The sequence below is a fragment of the Trachurus japonicus genome, chromosome 16 (assembly GCF_045865225.1).
Source record: "Trachurus japonicus isolate A0001 chromosome 16, Traja_1.0".
In the NCBI taxonomy this organism is placed as follows: Eukaryota; Metazoa; Chordata; class Actinopteri; order Carangiformes; family Carangidae; genus Trachurus; species Trachurus japonicus.
The window spans coordinates 10,523,818-10,543,396 of NC_140922.1; the positions used below are offsets into that span (position 1 = coordinate 10,523,818).

A 19,579-nucleotide genomic window follows, 5' to 3' on the forward strand; every position below is an offset into this window, starting at 1 on the left:
TTAGGCTGCTGTTGCATGTGAGCCACTGGACTTGGTGTGTGACACTTGTAGGGACAGACCTGGGGACCACGAAGAGTGACTGAATGGTTTGATTATTGAATTTTACATGACTTCACACTCAATTGTTTCAACACATATAGTAGAATGTGGATTGAATTGTGTGTGCATACATTTGTCAGGCATTGCAGAGCTTTCATGGTGAGTGCGGGGCGGGACGGGGCACGGCGAGGCAATGAGGTCAGGTTAGCCTCTTCCATCTTGTCGATGAGGACAGGACACACAGCGTCGGACAAATCCTTCACCTTGGAAGGCCTAAGAGAGTGTGAAGGGATAGATTATCATTCTTTATCAGTTATTGAAGGAAATAGAGAAATAGAGAAAAATTTGAGTGTTTGAGTACGGTAGGTAAATAAGTAAGACGGTGGGAATCTTGTTCAGCTCCTCCTGTGTGATGGTCTTGAAATAGTCTGCTCTCTCTTTCTCCAAAGTGGCAAAAAGCTTTCGGGCAGCACATCCTGCCTGGAAACATGGATTTGTTACCAATAGACGTACAATAATGCAGGTTTTTTTTCACAGATAACTGTGTGAGAGTGGATGTGTACCTGCACTTTGGAGAGCCACTGTGGAGTCTCTGCTACGGCCTCAGCCATGTCCTTTGTGTCATTGTCAGAAACTTTGTCAATCATCTTGCAGGTTACGCCCTGGAGGACCGAACGCAGCCTCCTGTTTCAGCCAAGCATATTTATAATGTAAGCATGTAGAGCCACACAGGTAGTAAGAAGAGCATGCAGATAAGTGTAATTTAATTTTCAATTCCAAAAGCCTGTTTATTGAGCAACTGCTTACTGTGTTGTGGTTAAACATGAATTTTCTTAGAGTTTTGACATTTGTAATATTTTTTTATTTTTGAAACCAAAGACTGTAATGGCTTGAAATTGATTTCAACATTGTTTTAATACTCACTGCTTAATATCTTACCTAAACTTAAGCTGCTTCATGGCTTGCATCTTTTTGGCCAGGTATGCCGCCTAAGGTGAAGACAGCAACCATCAGGGATTTTGTTTTTAGCATCAATACAATAAGAAAACAGTTTTTCAGATGAGATTTTTGAAAATGTTGAACTGGTGAACATTGGCTGTTGGTAGAGAGTAGGTTTTCAGGTGTGTTACCTGTGGCCGACTCCACGTTTTATTCTCCACTTGGTCCAAAGAGGTGATGTTTGCTTTTTCCAGGCTGTTCAGAGAAATGCTACGAAGCAAAGGGCCGGACAACTTCTGCACCAGCTCAGAGGGTTCCACATCTCCACGCAGCTACAAAGAGGCATTTCATTCTTTCTAAAATCATGTTTACAGTGTGTATACGTGATATCACAGATCACAGCTAATGCTTTTCATTTGATCCATGTATTGTTCTCTTCAGATTTATTACATCTGCTCAGTTTCTCTGCAATTACAGCAGCTATCAGAGTGTAACTCACCCCCTGCAGCATGGCCTTCAGCTGCCCCTTCCTCATCTTCCTGGAGATGTTCCTCAGAGCCTCTCTATCATCCAGGATCGCCCGGGATTTGACCTGCTTCAGCATGCACCTTGGCAAACCTTCCGCAACTGACTGAAGCTCCTTTAGCTCCTCACCTGACACCTCTTTACACTATAAAGGAGAAGAATGATATAAGTACCCAAGGAGAGAGAGATCGTGTGGGAGACAAGCTGTTGACCCTGCAAGCTTGTACCTTCTCATCACCCAGCTGTTTCTTGAGCAGAGCGCGCAGCTGGCCTCGTGTCCACTGGACGTTGGGCCCCAGATTTTTGAGAACCTTCTTGAGATCACTGCGAGAGAGCGAGGACAGTTGTGCAGGAGGCAACAAAGTAACGCTGCTGCCAAGGTCTTGCAGTGTTTGAATATCCGTGGACTTTGAAATCATGACCTTGGCAAGCCGCTTTTTCAGCTTGAGTCGGGACAGGACAAAAAGAGAAGAATAGATTGATAGGATTTTAAACTCCTGTTCTTGCTGAAGGTGTCAAATCTGGCTAAAATAAAATTTGGGCAGCGAGTCAGTGTTACCTGTGTGATTCTGGGGTTGTCACAGTCATCAAGCTGAGACAGGAGTTGCTTGCTGAGTTCAGGACCCATCTCTGGAGCATCATAATAAAAACAAGCCAGTGGGCCAAGCCTGAGGAGAATCAATGGTATAAATGTACTGACCCAAACGGTTTTAATGCAGTAACATACACACACTCATTTATAATTACACACTTGTCCACATGTTTTTCAAACTCATTCCCGGTGAAGCACCCCTGAACTCGCTCAAGAAACTTTTTGCCCAATAGGGGTTTCATCCTGGTCGCCTTCTGGAAGGTGGATCTGAACATGGCTGAACGGAAAAAATCACACAGCTGGAGGGCGAGAGAGAAAATTAATAAACCATCAGTGCTACAGATTACAATCTCATTATTTCCCTTCCTGTTTATTGTGTTGTTGTTATTATTTGCACCCTGACCTTTTCTTTGGGGGAAGCATCAACTTCGTGTGGTGCTAACTGGGAGAGGTATGGCCCCATCATGGTCATTGCTTCCATGTTCAGCCATTTCAGTGAAGGACTGCAGCGCTCTAGAGGTCCGACAGAGTAAAGGATTGTTGTGATGTTATTTCTGTTTCATGACATGACTTGATTTACATCAGAGAACCTGCTTTTTGCTCATATGACCCAACACTTCATCCTGGTTTCTTCTAAATGTTTTAATCTGGTTCATGTTAATAAATAAATAAATAGTTAACGGTGAACATATCAGAATGTGTGACTAGATTATTATTATCACTAAATGTGACTCTTGACTTGCTGGGCTTCAGTCATTTCATACTTAATCTTGATGGCATTGTTGTGCAGTTGAAGTAATTGCGAGTGATCTGCTCTTTTTCCCACTTGACCACCTGAGTCCTTTGAGTGTCAGACATGGGATTAAACACCTCCTGCAGCATCTTCATCCTGAAACAAACAGCAGTTTCACTTCTAAAAAAAAAAGCTGATACGAGAAAGTGGAGAAAATGAGGTAAGCAAATGAAAAACACACACATCTTTTTCATCTTTTCACCCTCTGTTTTGGAGGGAAGGTTGATTCTGAAAGGGGGCATGTCCTCAAGTGCGGGTTTGGCCGCCCACAGCAGTGCGTCATAGTCATCTAAGTCCATATTTGTGTCACTCTGTTTGATCAAAGTTGTCCAGGACACGGGGGCCAGAAATGCTTTCACATAACATGCAGATGACTCCTGTGGAGAGATGGTAAGTGTGGTTAGACTATCACAGAGCAGCATTCATTGATGCATTGATTATGGGCTTCAGTTGTTAAGATCTTGGCATTAGTGTACTTACGGAGGAATTCCTCATCAGTCGGATCATGCGTGCAAGGTAGGTGCAATTCCACATCTTGTTTTTCTAGAGAAATAAGAGGGAAAAATAGACAAATCACATGTGTAATTCAGATTCTGTATTTAACAAATATGAAATAGATTAAATACTACATGTTGCATTGATTGTTGTTTTTTCTGAAGTGAATACGGATCAAATGTGCAATGGTGAGTGTATGTGCGTGCATCTTCACACCATTTGATCTGAGTCAACCATTGGGAATCGGCCAGTTTTTGAACCTTTCTTTTGGCCTGGATTAGCTGAATCCAGGACATCAAGAAAAGTGGAGAGGATGGTGTTCACTGAGTCAGGATTTCTGTCGTCCACAGGCAAATCACTGAGAGAGACATGTGGAGTGGAAACGAGCTGGTTTGAACTTTTTCAGCAGCACTTCTCTTCACAGGCAAAGCAAAGCAAATGTATTTGTATACATTATCATACACAGAGGTCAGACAGCACCCTTCACACAAAAAAAACTTGAGTTAAAAGCATAAGAAAACAATACAAAACATGATTTAATTTAAAAGAGAAAAAATCATTAAAAATCTTTCTATACAGTAGTACTTTCTTTCTTTCTCAGTCAGCCTAAATACGGCTTGAGAATATGCTTATATACAGTACATGTAGTACACAATATAGGCTTGAGAAGATTTGAAATCAATTCTGACTGGAAGCATTATGTTCATACATGTTCTTCACAGTGCAGCTGCACTCCTCCGATGCAGCTAAAACTCAGGGGTGTTTTGGCAATAATTGCTCCCTTGGCGCATTTAATCAGTTTAAAGCAAATAAAAATGCTAATCAAAATGTGTCTAGGGATGAAATTTGAATGTTTTAGGAAATATGAAAGATTTTTTGCCTCCTCTTAAAATTATCCAAACACACAACAGATGCACTTGTGCAATATTACCTATTATTGAAAACATTGTTCAGCATCATCCGCTCAGGCACCTGGTATCCTGTAACATAGCAACGCTCTGTATTTATATGTCACACAAATACACCAGGGCTAGTCCAAATAACTGCCATTTATGAGACCTGACTCATGTTACAGAGGCGACTCATTACTGTTTGTACTCACCCTCATTCTTGCACTTCATCATCTGAAAAAAAACAAACAAACAAAAAACACACACATCATTATCACATTATTGAAAATCATTGTATGTGGCTGTAAGAAGAATTATAATTCTTTTAATTCTTTTTATTTTATTTTTATTACATGTACGGCACCTGTAATATAATGTAATGTAAATAAAGGCTTTTAAACCTTTAAGAGCTTTAAAAGATTTCAAACAGCATCATGTAAGGACTTTAGGGCATTTGTAATAATGGCAAAAGTTCATATTTGAAAGCAGGGTGGAATTATGATCCTGCATTTAATTAAAGGCGAGGAGATATTATAAAGATATTTTCTCAGACCAGAGATATGATTTTTGTATCATTTTCAGTTCATCTACCTTCTTTGGCTATAAAACAGTAAGATGAGATTTCCACTGCATTACTGCGAATTAATACAATAAGATTTACATGAGAGATTTTGTTCCATATCAAAACGTCAGTGTAATGAACACAGGTGTCTTTGACAGGAACATGACGAATCAAAACAGTTGTTTTACAGACTACCCCCACATGGAAGTCCCCCTTCGGTGACATACCATTTTTTTGGCCACTTCTTTGAAGTCGTGTTTTCCAGGCCTCATATTTGGGTGCTTCTTACCTGTGTAGGCAGACACATGATTAGTATACATGCATTTGGCCAGTTATATGCAGACATGATGCATGTGTGTGATTGCTGCTTACCCAAAACTGCACAGGCCACAAGGAGTAGAAAGAACAATGTGCCTCCTTTTGGAGCCATGGTGAAAAGAGCCTTCTACCTGTTTACTGAACATCAATGACATTATCAACACATATTACACATATATAGTGAGGTCGACATAGATGTTCATGTTTTGTCTTTTTTTTTTTTTTTAAATGCTGTTTTTGAAATGGATTTTATTCTTGATGACTTCAAAAGAAATAGGACGTGATTATTTTGTTATCAGGTATCCAGATATTATAGAACCTGTCTCCATGAGAACCACCTCCACTTTTCTGACTAACATCCTCCTCTGAGGATTTGTGCTCTCCCCTCCCTAGTTACCGTCCCTGTTACCCATCCTGTGGGAGACTCTGCGGACTTGCAGGATAACAAACTGAGAAAACCAGGTTGGGTGATGTAAGTGATACACTGTACAATGACATTTTTAGCAACATCTGTTTTTTGTTCTGTCACTTAAGCTTTGACCTCCTCATTGTCTCTCAGACATTTGCATTTGCATACTCCTCTTTTGACTTTATTTAAATAATTTGCTTTCCATACATTTGACTTCTTGTTTAAATATACTCAGTGTTCATCAGAACTTAATTATATAATAATAATAAAAAAGTAACTATAAAAAATAACACACTGTATAGTCAATTATGAAGATAACACCACAAGGAATCATTACATGAAGAATTATAGAGATAATAGAAATATAAATATCCAGTAAAACAAACAAATAAGAATAACAATATAAATTATGTTTCAGCATAAATGCATAGAACTACAATACATTACTGGTTAATGTACTAATTAGTTTTTACTTACAGAATGTGTGTCTGGTCCCCGGTTGATTTAAAAAACAATTCAGTTTTAAAACTCTGTACAAACAAACTGAAGATGTAGCTACGTCTTCTTCCTCCGCCTGTCTCTCGCATCTGATCTGAGCTGGGTGGTTACCTGTGTGACTTAACTAAGCCAGAGCTGGTGTGCGTCATTAAAACAGTACTGTTTGTATGTGTGTGCACCTGTCCACGTGTGCAAGTGCGTGTCTGTGTGTTCATGTGTGTGTGTGTGTGTGTGTGTGTGTGTAAGAGAAAGGGAGACAGAAGTAATGAATTATTAGTTGAGAATCATTAATTGATGAATTCTGATATCAAGCATAGATTTTACAACATGACTTTATAAAGGTGAGATAAGATAAAATAAGCAAATCAAACGTTGAAAAAGTGTCATCAGAGAAAGAAAGAGTGTCATGAGACATGTTTTCTGCATCACCCGTGATCTTATCTTCATCTAGGTTACCAACACAGTATCAACAAACTAATATCACATAACATAAACAAACATAATGTTTGTCTCTGAACACACCATATAAGTAAAGTAAATGAAGCCTTGGAACAACATTCAAATGAGCTCCTCCACACTGTCTCATCCTTTCATTGTTCTGACAGACACAGTGCAGCGTGTTTTCCTCAAACTATTTAACCTCATTTTCATTAGCTCATGAAACATTTTCCCATATGGAAAGAAACTTTCGGTGCACACCAATGTTTTGTTTGAGCTCAGGCTTCCTTTGCTCTGTCAGCAGACATCATGGTCCAGGAAAAAGTTGGATGAATGGAAATGATGAATAGACTGCCATAACCAAAATACCACAACCTGATACTGCACTGTATTGTGCAAACACAGTTACACAATCAAAGCAATAGAAACAAGACAAAGCATGACAACTTCAAAGTAAGAGCTCTAGTCAGATGCTCAATGGAGAGAGCTGGCAACTCTAATCTGCAGCTCCTGAATACGATAATAACCACATTTAAATGTCAAGACTATTACACAAGTACGGTAAGTAAAGACATAGTTCAAATGACAACAATGACAAAGAAACACAAAAGTCAATACATTTTCTCCAAAAGAAGTAAGGGCTTTATTTGTGGGGGAAAAAAATATCACTTGTTGTGTATGTGACTATGATTTAAAAATGTTTTATTAATCTGTTTAATCCTTTTGTAATCCATTCTTTATGCAAATGTGCATGCAATTATCATTACATTAAATTAAAAAAAGTGACAAAAAAAGTAAAGAATTGAGATAGTGCTCTCATAAATGAGTCATGTAAAGCTTTTTAAAAGTTAAAATAATCCATAAAATTGAGCCCATCAGAGGAATTCAGATTACAAAAGTGAAGTGGGCTTCATTTCACGGGCCACCATTATATAACTCCTCGATATGTCTGAATCATGCGGGTGATGTGACAAACAATGTGTAATACCCACAGGACATCCTGTTCTCATTAACCTTTAATTACACTCATTAGGAATGGTCATTACCATCTTCCCAGCTAGCTGCCTTCCTGTGTACAGTACGTATGATAGCAATCTGATAATGAAGCCATCACCTGACCAGTTTTGTACATAGACCAAAACTTATTAGCTTCTTAGTAGTTACTAAATTTGAGTTCATAGATGTGTTGATCTACACAGAGAAAGACACAAAGGAGAAGCTTGCAGAGTCATGACTGTTGTTTGGTGTGTTTTACTCAGTGACATTGTTTCCTTCTTTTTTGGAGCCAATAGTTTCATGAAGGTTTGGGTTGGTGAAGTGATCTGCAAAAGATCATGGACACTAGTTAGATGGTAAGATTATGCTTGCGTATTTAAAAAGTGGATGATATTGTAGGCCTACATTACTAATGTATCAACTACCCTTCACTGGGTCCATGTGATGGATGAGGCTACTGTTGTTCTTTAGAAGTGTTAGCTAATCACACGAAAACAAAGGTATTTTTTCTGACACTATAAGACTATAACAACCACTGTAACATGCAAACATAACATGTGTCATAAAACGTAAAAAAAATAATAAAAAACGTTTAAAGTTAAAAGAAAGGCCATGTGAAAGTGTAACTTAGTGTGTGTTTGTGCACATAACTCACCAGCAACAAACTCTTGGATGTTAGTGGGCCTTTTAAGAAGCAAGTCCCTGTGAGAAGACAGGAAATGTGGATACTTTGATACAACTATAACAACCCTATAGTAGCCTAATCATGTCTATTAAGTTACAGGCCATATTCCTTAGATAAATGGATAAATGTTTATTTAATATGTCGTACATAATATAAAAATATATATAGATTTTTAAATAACTTTGCAAATAGCTATTTAACACCTTCTCTAACAAATACAGGAACTGCTGCCACTGCTAAATGTTAGCAGCCTCTGAACATGTAGCCAACCTTAGAAAGTCGCCTATGAGTAGCTCCACCTCTGGATGTGACCTCAAATACTTCTCGTTGTCGATTCTCGTCTTGATCTGGAAGGAAAAACGAATTTCACTGACTAGACCTGCAATTAACCAACAGACGGATAAGTTAATAACTCACTGTAACGTCGTAAAATTCACCTTGAACTGGCGCAGTTTCTCCTGCTGCTCAGGGCTTAAGACACCAACGTCCAATTTCGCCAAGCCGCCTTTGCTCTCCATCATTTCAACCGAGGTTTTAATTATTTTTAACCAAAACCTGAAGCTGGCGGACGTTGGGGACCAGGCACAAACACACACCTGTTACTGACACAGTTGCTAGGCACGCTGGGCTGCAACTGTTGCCATAGAGACGACCCCTGCAATTAAGAGCCGCGCCCGCGAGGGGGCAGCATAGAACAGGATAAAAGAAACTCCACCACTGTTACCAAACTCAGCTTTATTTACGTCGGAGCTCTCATAGAAAAATGTAGCCCAAAGTGCTTCATATAGCAGGATGAAAACAACACGCACACATACACAGTAAAAAACAAAAAACAGCAGTCTTATGTTAGCTTCAAGTCTGCTAATTGGAAATTTACAAGCTACTCTGAAGTAGTCTAGGGTACAGCTTGTGAACTGTTCTTACCACACATCACATCCCAAATACGAACACATTAAACACCCCCACCCGTAAGGTTTCCCCAAGTGAAGGGAACACAGTTATTTTAAAACCTTGCAGATGGAAACTGAAAGAGCAGAACATAATGATATAAGGACGCATCTATCACACCCAGCCAGTTCATCAACTGGCACATATAAGACAAAGTAGATAAATGCTGCTCACAGTGACAACTACAAAAAAAAAATTAACAAAATAAAAACAGAGGTATTAAGGCATGAGATACAGTTTAAAGATAGGGAGAGTTTTTGAGTTTGCTTCCATGCAAAGCTCATAGAAGAACCTTGAAAAAAACATTAGTCCATTATCCCTTTAGTCATCTGTGTCGCAAGTTATAAAGAGAAAAACACCAATCCAGTAGTAGAGGGTAGGCTATGTCAAAAATGTCCTTTTACCTCCCTTTACATGGCCATCACTCTCTCTGAATCAAGAAATAACTTGTGTTGTTGAAGTGCATGGCTTCTGTCTTTTCCTTCACCCTTGGTTCTTCCTCATTTTCTCCTTCCTCTTCTTGTCCTTCGTTTCCTGAGGGTTCTTTGTAACGTGGACGGGTAAAGGTCATCAGGGCCCGTTCTTCTGGGGCTGCTGGTGTGGTGGGTGGAGGCTCAGATGAGTTACCAGGCTGGATGATGACGCTCACACGGTGCAGTTTAGACATGAATCTGTCCCTGTGTCTATTAAAAAAAGGGGGATAAAATGAAGACGCTGACAAAAACATGAACAAGTTCACATCTGACACTGTATATACTTCACCATAGCCTACCTGAACATGTAGGCAGCCAAAATTACTGACAAGAGAAAAAATAAACCAGAGATCCAAAGAACATGTGCCAGCTCCACTGGTCCAGGAGAAGGACTGTTTCCTGGTCCAGGAACTAGGATAAAAGAAAGCGAGACACTGAGAAATCCCAGACCATAATAATAATAGAATAGAATAATAATAACAGAATAATATGCATGCATTTGTTTGAGACTTTTTGATCATGTGTGAGTGTTTCTGTGTGATAGGTGTGTTGAGCCATGTTTCCTGTAGCTCGTTTGGTTGTTGGGCCTCAGTTATTATGAAGACATGGCTTCCTGTTGAAACCCGTGGGGTTTAGCACTAACAACATTTTAGAGTTCCTACTTTCTTGCGCTTTTCCTCCCATCTCCTTCTCTTGCACACAAACCTATAATTAACCATAATATTTGACTGTCTGCTAGCTATCTTACCATCACTTATGTAGTCTTCTGCAGATCCGTCGTCTTCTATGATATCTGGAGGCTGTTGGTTAATGACAGTAACACAAGAAAAACGTGAGTCAATGCCGGAAAATGAAAAGGAGACCAAGCAGTAATGTTTTTCGCATAAATTATCGATGCATTTGATTAACTCTTACCACTGTGGTCATTGGATCATCGATGAGCACAGGAGCTGTGGAGGGAAACATCCACATAGGAAACATGTTATCAACAACCCTGACGGGGAGAAGGTCTCCAGTAGTGAAAAGTAAAAATATATTATGGAATTGGGATCATAAATGCTTATAAATCACATATAGCTGAACCGGTCACAACAATTGGACTTTTTATTGAGTCTGTAAACCTTTTGGCCAATCCAGGCCTCCTTTAAAATATTAAGTTAGCCTACTTTACTGTAAAGAGGAATACATTTCTTGCATTGCATTGTGATAGAGGTTTGGACATTAGGGTACATTCATTAACTTTCTGTGAATACATTCCTACCCACTGTAAACATGTATCCAGAATACCACATGCACACTTTGCACAATGCAGACTGATTCAAAGAGGGAAAAAAAATCACAACTGGAAGTAGTGAAACTTTCTAAGTATGACAGGATATTTGTTTGCATGGAAGCGTCTTTGGAAAATTCAATCACGAGGGAAGGAAACAGGAGCTCCACTTCCTCAGGTTGCCATGGCTACTTTTGTCTGTGTCCTGGATGGATCATGCATTACTTTATTAACCTTTAGCTAATTTTTTAAGGTAAATGATTTACACATCCTCTCCAATTTCTTGGAGTTTCATATTCTTCATGCTAACATCCACCACAAAATCGAGAAAGGAACTTTACTGAATAATGCGTGGTGAACCATTTTTTAATCCACCACATAATGTTATGATCTTGAATTAAGATTCTTTATTTGAAACCTATTTTATTTGATATATAGCCTATGTTTGTGTGTGTGTGTGTGTGTGTGTGTGTGTGTGTGTGTGTGTGTGTGTGTGTGTGTGTGTACCTGTCCAACTGCTGGCATTGATAGGTGTACTCCAGTCACTCCACTTGCCATCAAATTCGTCCTTGGCTCTGAGCTGTATCTGGTACTGAACACCAGGCATGATATCTTTGATGATGTGGGAACGTACGCCCTTATTAATCATCGCTACCTACATAGACACAAACAGACAGACTTGTGTTATTGTTTCAAGCTGGAGAAGTCAAGAGTGTGTTGGAGTACCGTGGAGTACACACATCAACATGGTATGCATGGCACATGTGTTGAAAACTACAAGAACACACCTGCTCATATTGAAATGAGGACCGGAGAGGCCGGTATTTGACCTCATATATGAGTTCATAATATCTGTCTTGGGGTTTCCAGGAAGTTGGGAAATACCAGGTGACCTTTATCCAAGTCGAATGTCCCTCCAGCTGTGTGACTTTCACATCGGATGGAGGGTCCGGCTTCACTGTGGAGGCAGGAAGGATAGTGAGCGCCACATGAGAGAGGATTTGACATCAGACTAAAAACACATGCTGACCAGGACACACCCACTTACATATGCTCAGAGGTGTGAAGTGCTGCAGGGTGCTGGTTGCATTGCCCCCGATGGTTGTAACACAAAGGAAGGCTGTATGAGTTGTTCTCAGATCATCCTCATTGTGGTCCAGAGCGCACCAGTAGCGGGAGAGTCGATATGAATAGGAGCACTTCAGATGGTTGAACGTCTGAGACGGACTGTAAGAGGGTGGAAAGAAAGACACAAAAGAAAAAGAAAAAGAGGGAAATCACTCACTCAGAGATGAGACGTATAAAGTACTGTATACCTTTTAAGTCACAACTGCCATATCTATAAGCTCCATCCGCTTATATGTCTATCCAATCACAGCCATACATGGTGGGCCTCAGCCAATCACATGTAAGCTGTCAAGCTGCCTGATCGTCCTGAATCCAACCAAACCATCTGATCTGAAATTTCCTTCATGGGGATGTCCCTTCCTCAGGCTCCATTCCTCATCACCACCACCAGTGTCCAGGCTCCAGAGGTGCTGTAAGCTTCCTCACATTAGAATGACCCCAAACCAAAGGATTGTTTCCATTGTGATCTACTTCCTGCCAGGTTTTAAGTTACATACCTTCTGTTTATAATACATTTCACTTTAGTTTCCTCTGATCTAAATACTTTCACTTTCACAACAGGTATTTACAGCCCTTCCATGGTCTATTTCTAATGCCTTTTTTCAAATGAACTTATTAATCATAGATAGATAGAAGACAGAATGCCTTTATTGTCCCATAGGGAAATTCATCTTCACACTCTGTCACTGATCAACATACAACACTATGACAAATACAACTGATGCAAATTACGCAAATGCTCTAGTTTTCTTTTCTGGCAAGTAGCCTATAGCAGAGACAATTCATGACAAGGCGTCAGAGGAGATTCATCAAAACAACTTTAATTAAGTGTGAATGTGAGAGCGAATGGTTATCTCTGTGTGTCAGTCCTGTGATAGACTGTCATTGGTGACCTGTCCAGTGTGTGACCCGGATCGACTCCAGCCTTTCTGTGACCCTCAAAAGATAAACAAAATGGACTGAATAGCATTTACTATGAGTTTTTCAGGCAGTGAGTGAATACACAAACATGCCTGATGCTCCTAAAGATTTGTGCCATTTCTAAATATCTACGTTTTGTATCCGTGAGATTTTTTTCTGTAATTAAAACTAATCAGCACTACCAGTTCATTAATACACTTTGCATGTTCACAAGGCCAACGTATAGGTGACAGAGACTAAGATATGTATGTGTCTTGCAGTGTTATTTCTTGTTGATATGAACTACCTTCACACCTTGTATAAATAATTCACAGGTGGGATCATAGTGTTAGCATCTTTTCTTACCTCTTATTCAGTAGGAGGTAACAGTTTGATGTTTTGGCTACAGGCTTCTGAGGCGTCCACTCACAGCGAATCTTACTGCTGGGTGACTTTTTGTAGCAGGACAGGCTGGGATTCTCAGGGGGATCTGACAGGTAAAAAAGACAAACAAACATGCAGAGTGTGAATTCATTAAAACAACCCTTCCTCACCCATATACCTCTTTAAAAATATGATCTTTTTCAGAAAATTGCACTAATTCATCCCACAGTTTGAAATTCACTCTCCTCTTAAATCACAATCCCCATCTCCTTTGAACAATTTTTGTATTTTATCCAGAAGTAAATTATTTCTTTGCTTAAACATAAGCTAACAGTGTTAAATTCTATTGATCTTCAAACTCCAAAACACAAAAACAACATGTTCCTGTGTTCAACCATATTGCCACATAATAACTGAGATATGGTAATACAAGTGAGTAATACAGTTTATGCAATGTTTTATGATTCAGAGTGTCATTTTCCCTTGCCAGCTTTGCTCATAAATAATCTAAAAGCAGGTCTTTCTGGTCACATATAGCATACCTTTCTATTTTACTGTTAAATGTCATGATTAATGGTATCGAATGTTTGTTTTAAATCTATTAATACTCTGCATACTTCTGATTATCAGACATAGGCAAATGGTTATATCTTCCATTTATACCATTGATCTTGATCTATTTGCTCTGAAAATGCACCAACTGCTCAGCAACAATTTCAGATTTTTAATGAAATGATCAATAAACAATTTTCCAATAACTGTCAAAAATAAGCTAAACTTATTGTTGAAGTGATGTTTGTCCCAACTTTATATACAGTAATGGCATAATTTTATCAGAGCTCATTCTATTTAAAAATGTTACCAACAAGCTATGGAAGTCGGTTGTTGGGTGAACAACATCATCAATGACCTTCTTGACTAACATCATATTGTATCAGTTCCAGTCGGTAGATTTTATTCATTTATTCCCACATTTGCTAAATGTGTCGGTGATGAAATTTCCAGCTTTGAGAATAATGGCTGCACTCTATTTATTCCTCCATTATGACTACGTTGCTGTTGTGACTCACCTGCAACAGTGACTTTTACAGAGAACCGCTCTCTGCCTTTGTGATGACATGTGTACGTCCCGCTGTCTGCCACTCTCACTGAGGACAGAGACAGTGTAGACCGTCTTCTATCAAATGTGACATCTCCCCAGTCTCTCTTTTCACTCCCCACGGCCTTCATGTTCCACTTCCACTGATTTCCACTTGATTTTATGCCTCTTGTTACCCTGCTCCCTTCCTCCACTTCGTCCTCCTCATCTTCTTCATAATCACCCTCATCGTCTGCCTCTTCAGCCTGCCAGTCAGCTTCACCCTTCAGCGGTCCACCGCTGCTGGTTGGTTGAACCATGTGAGTGGTGGGAGAGGCGGTGTGGGCTATGTCTGTATATCTGGGGCTTCTGTTTCCTCTTGTCACAAAACCGACTTCTGCCTCAGGTTTAAAGTGGTGCCCCTCATTCACACTGGTGTCCACAGTCTGTCTGTTATTCATAATGTTTCCAGTGGTTGTGGGTGCAACTGAAGTGCCTCCTCTGTGGGTGTTTGAGCTGCCTGTGCCACCGTTGACCTTTACCCCGTCCACCATTACATAACCTCTGCATGTCAGAACCAATTTACTGCCAAGGGGTACCACCAACACACCGGGGAGAGGGTCTGCACAGAAAAACAAACAACAAACTGGATTAATAAAAGAAATGTGAATTCAAGACTTGAATTTGGTATAACAGTATTTTGTAAATAGTAACAAGATTTTTTGGCTTGAGTACAGGTTACAGTTGACAGGGCACAGCACAGAAAAGATGCAACGTTGCATAACCAAAATTACCAGCTCCTCCTGAACTTCCTCTTTTAATGTGTGTGTCCTCTTCACTCTTTCTTTTTCTGTCCTACTGCATATCCCCTCTCACTTAAAATTCTAACTATTCCTCCGAAACATTCAAACATTCAAATATTCAAACTGCACACGCACACGCACGCACGCACACACACACACACACAGTGTATTTTGGTTACCATATATTTGCATTTATAATCTTCTGTTTTGATTTGACTGGCTTGACGTGAGAAGTCTATTGACCTTGTGGGTCTTTCCCAGTTTCCTGTCTTTTCCCCTACTAGTTGTAATGCTTTTAAGATTCATACATGTGCTATTTACAGTAAAAAAGCAAAAAACAAAAAAACCTTATGTGTCTCACATTATAGATTATATGATTACTTTAAGTGTGGGAAACATACTGTATCTCCAAGCTTTTCTTACAGTAAAACTATACAGTATAAGCAAAAAACACAATTTTCCAAACTGCATTCACCAAACCTCTAACTCTTCCAGCAAAAAGAAAAAATCACCTTAAAACAGGCCCATCTGTGCTCAGAATCAGACAATGTTGTTAGATCATATACCCCAATTTAATCAAAATTAAAAACACTACTGTAGCACTACTGAAAAGTCACTACACACGCGCAATGCTCAGGAAATGAAGCTGTAAAAATTATGTTTATTATTCACAGTAGGCTAAATGCATTTTGGGGAAAAAAGAAAGAAAGAAAGAAAAAGAAAAGAGAAAGAGAATTAGGTGTCCCCCCACCCTCATTTGTGTGTCCTGCAATTCTACAAAAAGAGAACATGTTGTAACAAAAATATACATGCAGTACTAGACCTACAAACAGTGTTAGACCTTCCCCTAAGCCTCTTTACGTAACAGTACAGTTATCATACTGTATTGGCAAAGTGACTATCTGTTTAGTGTCATGCTGTGAATGTTTGTGTTTGTTACTTTGTCTTACTCAAATTCGCTCCCTTCCTCTGCCTCTCAGATTGTTTCTGTTCATTATACAACCTTCAACAATTCTGGACTGTCTGGTTGATATTGGTTTCCTTACATGATCAGCCAAAAGTGTGATCAACTACGTTTAAGCTTTGACAACTGCGCTTCATGTTTAACTTTTGCTACCTGTGCTTTCCATCAAGCAACACAAGTGCATCACAGTGCAAAATGTGTGTTAGTGAATGAGAATGTGTTTGGAAGTGCTTGTTTTGCCAAAAGAGTGTAAATGATTCAATAATGGGCTCAGACCATAGACTGTATATATATATCACACTGAGAATTTGGCTCAGACAACAGTATATGGTTTAGTGTTTTAGCAATTGAGAAATACTGTAATGACCCACCCACAGTTTTGGTCCAGTACAACAAACAAGGTGACCAAGGTTAAAAACACATTTACCGTAGATGCTGATGCAGGAAGAGAGCTGGCAATATGCCTCAGTACAAATAGAACACACATTCTGAGTTTAGAGTAAAAGAGGAAAGCATAGTCCTGCTGAATATGAAAGGTGATTACACTGTAAATAATGTTAGAGGGTTTTTTTAAATATTTTTTTTTAAACATTTTTTTCTGAGACTCTGTCAAGTCAGTCTGTTTAAAATGATTATAATCTATTTACACCTGTCTGCTATTAGTTAGTCAGGCGTTATCTCTGCTGCACAGGCAGAACACCTCTCAATCACACGGTGTAAATTGTTACAATTCACCCCATAATCTGGGTTAGTTGAAAGGAATGAAATGTGTTAAAATAAATACCGGGGGTGAAATGTAACATTTTAACATTAACATATTAGGTTGTTGGCATTAGGATTATGACAAAAACCTGATATCAAAAGCTTTTTATTCAACACTTAAAGCAGGGGTACTCAAATACATTTGTGAAAGGGCCAGAATTTTTCTTAACAGACACCTTGGGGGCCGAACATTCAAATAGGCCGAGATTGAAATTAAATTCACCTTTTTTCGTCTAATAATTTAAATATTTTTATTTTACTTGTAAGCACATAATTTTTATTTATACACTTCACGGTGTTTTGTAAATGTCTTAACATTATCATATCATCCTTTACATAACATGCTGGAGCTTTACACTGCTGACTTGTATCCTCAGACATGCCCTGTGATTTTCAACTTAAATATGACCTGACCATCACAGGACATGTCTGACTCTGTTCTGAGGATACAAGTCATTGGTCCTGAAATGTGTGTTTCTCTTCTATAACACACATTCTACATCTCGGAGGCGACGTCTTTCCACACATGGGCTTCCTTCACCTTTCAAACGAGACAGAGCTCAGTGGGAAACAGTAGGAGACACAGGCCGAGGGCACCGGGGCACAACACCGGGGGGGAAGCAGGTCGTGCAGCTGTGCGCCGCAGACGTGCAAGAAAAAACAATTGCGTCTCATCAAATGCGCGTAGCTACGGCTTTTGAGTTGTGAGCGTGCATGACGCGCGGCTACATTGAATGGGTTTGAGCTCGCGCAAAAGACTCTTCATCTGAACGGCCCCCCATGCATGATGCACACACAGTTGAACCAAGACGGCGGTGAAAATCACCCACGGTCTTTGCAGACAGGCAGGGAAAACCCTGCAGTCCAGCCCGCTCCCCGAACACTCGCGCATGGTGATTTGGGTTCGTCGGCGTTTCTGTATCCCAGTGCAGCGCCTCACAGGCACACACAAACGCTCCGCACGTGTTTCCATGTCCCAGCGCTTTGACTTACAGGCGCGCGGAGCCCGAGAAATACAGTATACAGTAATATGTAAACTAGTAGAACTCAGTCGCGGGCCTGATTGGAAGGTTCGGCGGGCCGGATGCGGCCCGCGGGCCGCCTATTGAGTACCGCTGACTTAAAGGGTTAGGGTTAGGGTTACATAATTTGTGGTGTGTGTGTATTTTTTGTGTGTCTGCGAGATCCCACTATCTTAGTTTGTAGCAGCACTGAGACTTCAATGATACCAACTGAACAAAATTTGCAAATGTTCACCAGCTTCTACAATGAAACATTAGGCTATATGTGTCTCTTTGTTGCCACAACTAACCTCTTGTAGCCATGACCTTTTTTTTTCCATTTTAATTTACAGCTAAAACGTTAGCACCAATAAATATAAGATAAGATATATGAGACACAAGGATAGATACATATGTCCAATATTGCTAAGTAGTGTATAGGCCAAGTTAAAAAACAAGCAAACAAAAAAACACAATAGCCTCAAATCTAAACAGTGCACGTTAGCAATAAGAAAGAGGTTAAGCAGGTAGCTCATAAAGTCAATTCCTAATTTGGTGCTGATAAGAGAAATTGGAGCTGACCCATATTTTTCAACCGTCCCCGGTCTACTAGCTACCTAGGCCTATCTGTTTTTTGGGAGTGATGTGAAAAACATTTTTCTGAAATTCCACAATGTTTTACAAAACAGTGATTTCATTGTGAAACAAGACAATACAGACCATGTGAGATTTAATCTGTGAGGTGCCAAGAAATGATTTAAAGTCGCATATTGTGCTGATGGGGAGAAATCTGGTCAAAAACATATCATAGAGTAGGAGTATGGCACAACGTCACCACCAAGGTGCATGGAGAATCTAGGATACTTGAAAAGAAAAAACATCATAACTGATTCACTCCTCTGGGTGCGTATTTGGATAAAGGAACACAGACACCTGAGATAGGCTATATCCCCCCTCTACAGTACACTGCTATAAATCAAAACCAAAATTAATTTCACTTTGCTCAGAAAACTATCACTCTCTATGTTTCTGTGTTGACACATGAGAACACGTGGGTTTTACCTTTTCTGGGACAAGCTCCGTCGAAAACACCGTGGACCGGCTCCGCGCACAGAACACACAGCAAAGGGAGAAAAATCCGCATTTTTGTGCAGGGATCTCCCCTCACCGAGGAGTCACACCATCAATCAGACGCAAACAGCGTCTGTCGGGGCTGTTGTGACTCCCATCAAACTTTTGACACTCCCGTCAAAGTCTGTGCAACAACTGACAGCCCCCCACCACTGACAGCAGGAGTCACAGCTCTGGTTGCAGCAGTGCGCCGTCAGTAAGACCCGTTATTGTGAAATCCCTGCTCTCTTCCCCTTGTACAGCGCCGTTATACAGAGGAAATCCTCCACGGCGTCAAAATTAAACCCGCGCTAGCTTATGAACAAACCTTTAACATTTCTTTCTTTTTTTTTTTTTTTTGTAACTTCCATGTTTAGCAAGTGTGTTTCCATGTGCAGGATATCTACTTACTCTAGCCAACTTGAATCCTGATCTTTACCACATGGCAGGGAACTCAGATTGCAGCTATATATAGTCTAGTCAGTGAAGGAATGCGTTGATTTTGAAACTTATTTATATAAAATAAATGTTGCATTTTAATTTAGCCTATATTCATGCCAAAATAAGGGACAATCTTGC

General features: G+C 39.8%; 3 protein-coding genes across 4 annotated transcripts in view; all 3 read right to left on the minus strand.

Annotated features, from left to right (window-relative positions):
• The window catches only part of otoa (otoancorin), a 44,061-nt gene extending 37,877 nt beyond the window's left edge, over nucleotides 1-6,184 (minus strand). The window contains exons 1-19 of the mRNA XM_085801253.1: nucleotides 6,040-6,184; nucleotides 5,208-5,284; nucleotides 5,063-5,124; nucleotides 4,486-4,507; nucleotides 4,315-4,363; nucleotides 3,600-3,741; nucleotides 3,369-3,431; nucleotides 3,072-3,265; nucleotides 2,860-2,984; nucleotides 2,499-2,608; nucleotides 2,255-2,394; nucleotides 2,063-2,171; nucleotides 1,731-1,946; nucleotides 1,478-1,648; nucleotides 1,170-1,310; nucleotides 979-1,028; nucleotides 603-723; nucleotides 401-519; nucleotides 171-312 (exon numbers count right to left, since the gene is read on the minus strand). Coding sequence (XP_085657379.1) covers nucleotides 171-312; nucleotides 401-519; nucleotides 603-723; nucleotides 979-1,028; nucleotides 1,170-1,310; nucleotides 1,478-1,648; nucleotides 1,731-1,946; nucleotides 2,063-2,171; nucleotides 2,255-2,394; nucleotides 2,499-2,608; nucleotides 2,860-2,984; nucleotides 3,072-3,265; nucleotides 3,369-3,431; nucleotides 3,600-3,741; nucleotides 4,315-4,363; nucleotides 4,486-4,507; nucleotides 5,063-5,124; nucleotides 5,208-5,265 — 2,034 coding nt within the window. The 5' untranslated portion in view covers nucleotides 5,266-5,284; nucleotides 6,040-6,184. The remainder of the gene's footprint in view (nucleotides 1-170; nucleotides 313-400; nucleotides 520-602; nucleotides 724-978; nucleotides 1,029-1,169; nucleotides 1,311-1,477; nucleotides 1,649-1,730; nucleotides 1,947-2,062; nucleotides 2,172-2,254; nucleotides 2,395-2,498; nucleotides 2,609-2,859; nucleotides 2,985-3,071; nucleotides 3,266-3,368; nucleotides 3,432-3,599; nucleotides 3,742-4,314; nucleotides 4,364-4,485; nucleotides 4,508-5,062; nucleotides 5,125-5,207; nucleotides 5,285-6,039) is intronic.
• A 1,312-nt stretch (nucleotides 6,185-7,496) lies between these two features.
• On the minus strand, nucleotides 7,497-8,714 carry riiad1 (regulatory subunit of type II PKA R-subunit domain containing 1). Its single transcript, XM_085803315.1, has 4 exons — nucleotides 8,617-8,714; nucleotides 8,450-8,526; nucleotides 8,150-8,196; nucleotides 7,497-7,820 (listed from the first exon to the last, which is right to left on the minus strand). The coding sequence occupies exons 1-4, from the start codon at nucleotides 8,698-8,700 to the stop codon at nucleotides 7,750-7,752; spliced, it is 279 nt and encodes a 92-aa protein (XP_085659441.1). The 5' UTR covers nucleotides 8,701-8,714; the 3' UTR covers nucleotides 7,497-7,749.
• A 181-nt stretch (nucleotides 8,715-8,895) lies between these two features.
• il6r (interleukin 6 receptor) lies at nucleotides 8,896-19,161 on the minus strand. Of its 2 annotated transcripts, none has more exons than XM_085801256.1 (10): nucleotides 18,953-19,161; nucleotides 14,353-14,982; nucleotides 13,265-13,388; nucleotides 11,919-12,097; nucleotides 11,659-11,828; nucleotides 11,378-11,525; nucleotides 10,519-10,550; nucleotides 10,349-10,400; nucleotides 9,900-10,011; nucleotides 8,896-9,810 (listed from the first exon to the last, which is right to left on the minus strand). In XM_085801256.1, the coding sequence occupies exons 1-10, from the start codon at nucleotides 19,032-19,034 to the stop codon at nucleotides 9,549-9,551; spliced, it is 1,791 nt and encodes a 596-aa protein (XP_085657382.1). In that variant the 5' UTR covers nucleotides 19,035-19,161; the 3' UTR covers nucleotides 8,896-9,548. The 2 variants fall into 2 exon arrangements, with proteins under 2 accessions (XP_085657382.1, XP_085657381.1); XM_085801255.1 differs by having other exon boundaries at nucleotides 10,516-10,550.
• Nucleotides 19,162-19,579: the final 418 nt, after the last annotated feature.

Excerpts from the sequence above, each read along its gene's own strand:
- riiad1 (XM_085803315.1), bottom strand. The coding sequence starts at position 8,700 with ATGATGGAGAGCAAAGGCGGCTTGGCGAAATTGGACGTTGGTGTCTTA. Across the intron at positions 8,197-8,449 it reads CTCATAGGCGACTTTCTAAG|GGACTTGCTTCTTAAAAGGC; the intron begins GTTGGCTACATG and ends GTCTTCTCACAG. Across the intron at positions 7,821-8,149 it reads CATCCAAGAGTTTGTTGCTG|ATCACTTCACCAACCCAAAC; the intron begins GTGAGTTATGTG and ends GATCTTTTGCAG.
- il6r (XM_085801255.1), bottom strand. The coding sequence starts at position 19,034 with ATGCGGATTTTTCTCCCTTTGCTGTGTGTTCTGTGCGCGGAGCCGGTC. Across the intron at positions 11,829-11,918 it reads CTTCACACCTCTGAGCATAT|TGAAGCCGGACCCTCCATCC; the intron begins GTAAGTGGGTGT and ends CTGCCTCCACAG. Across the intron at positions 10,551-11,377 it reads CAATGCCAGCAGTTGGACAG|CTCCTGTGCTCATCGATGAT; the intron begins GTACACACACAC and ends TTCCCTCCACAG.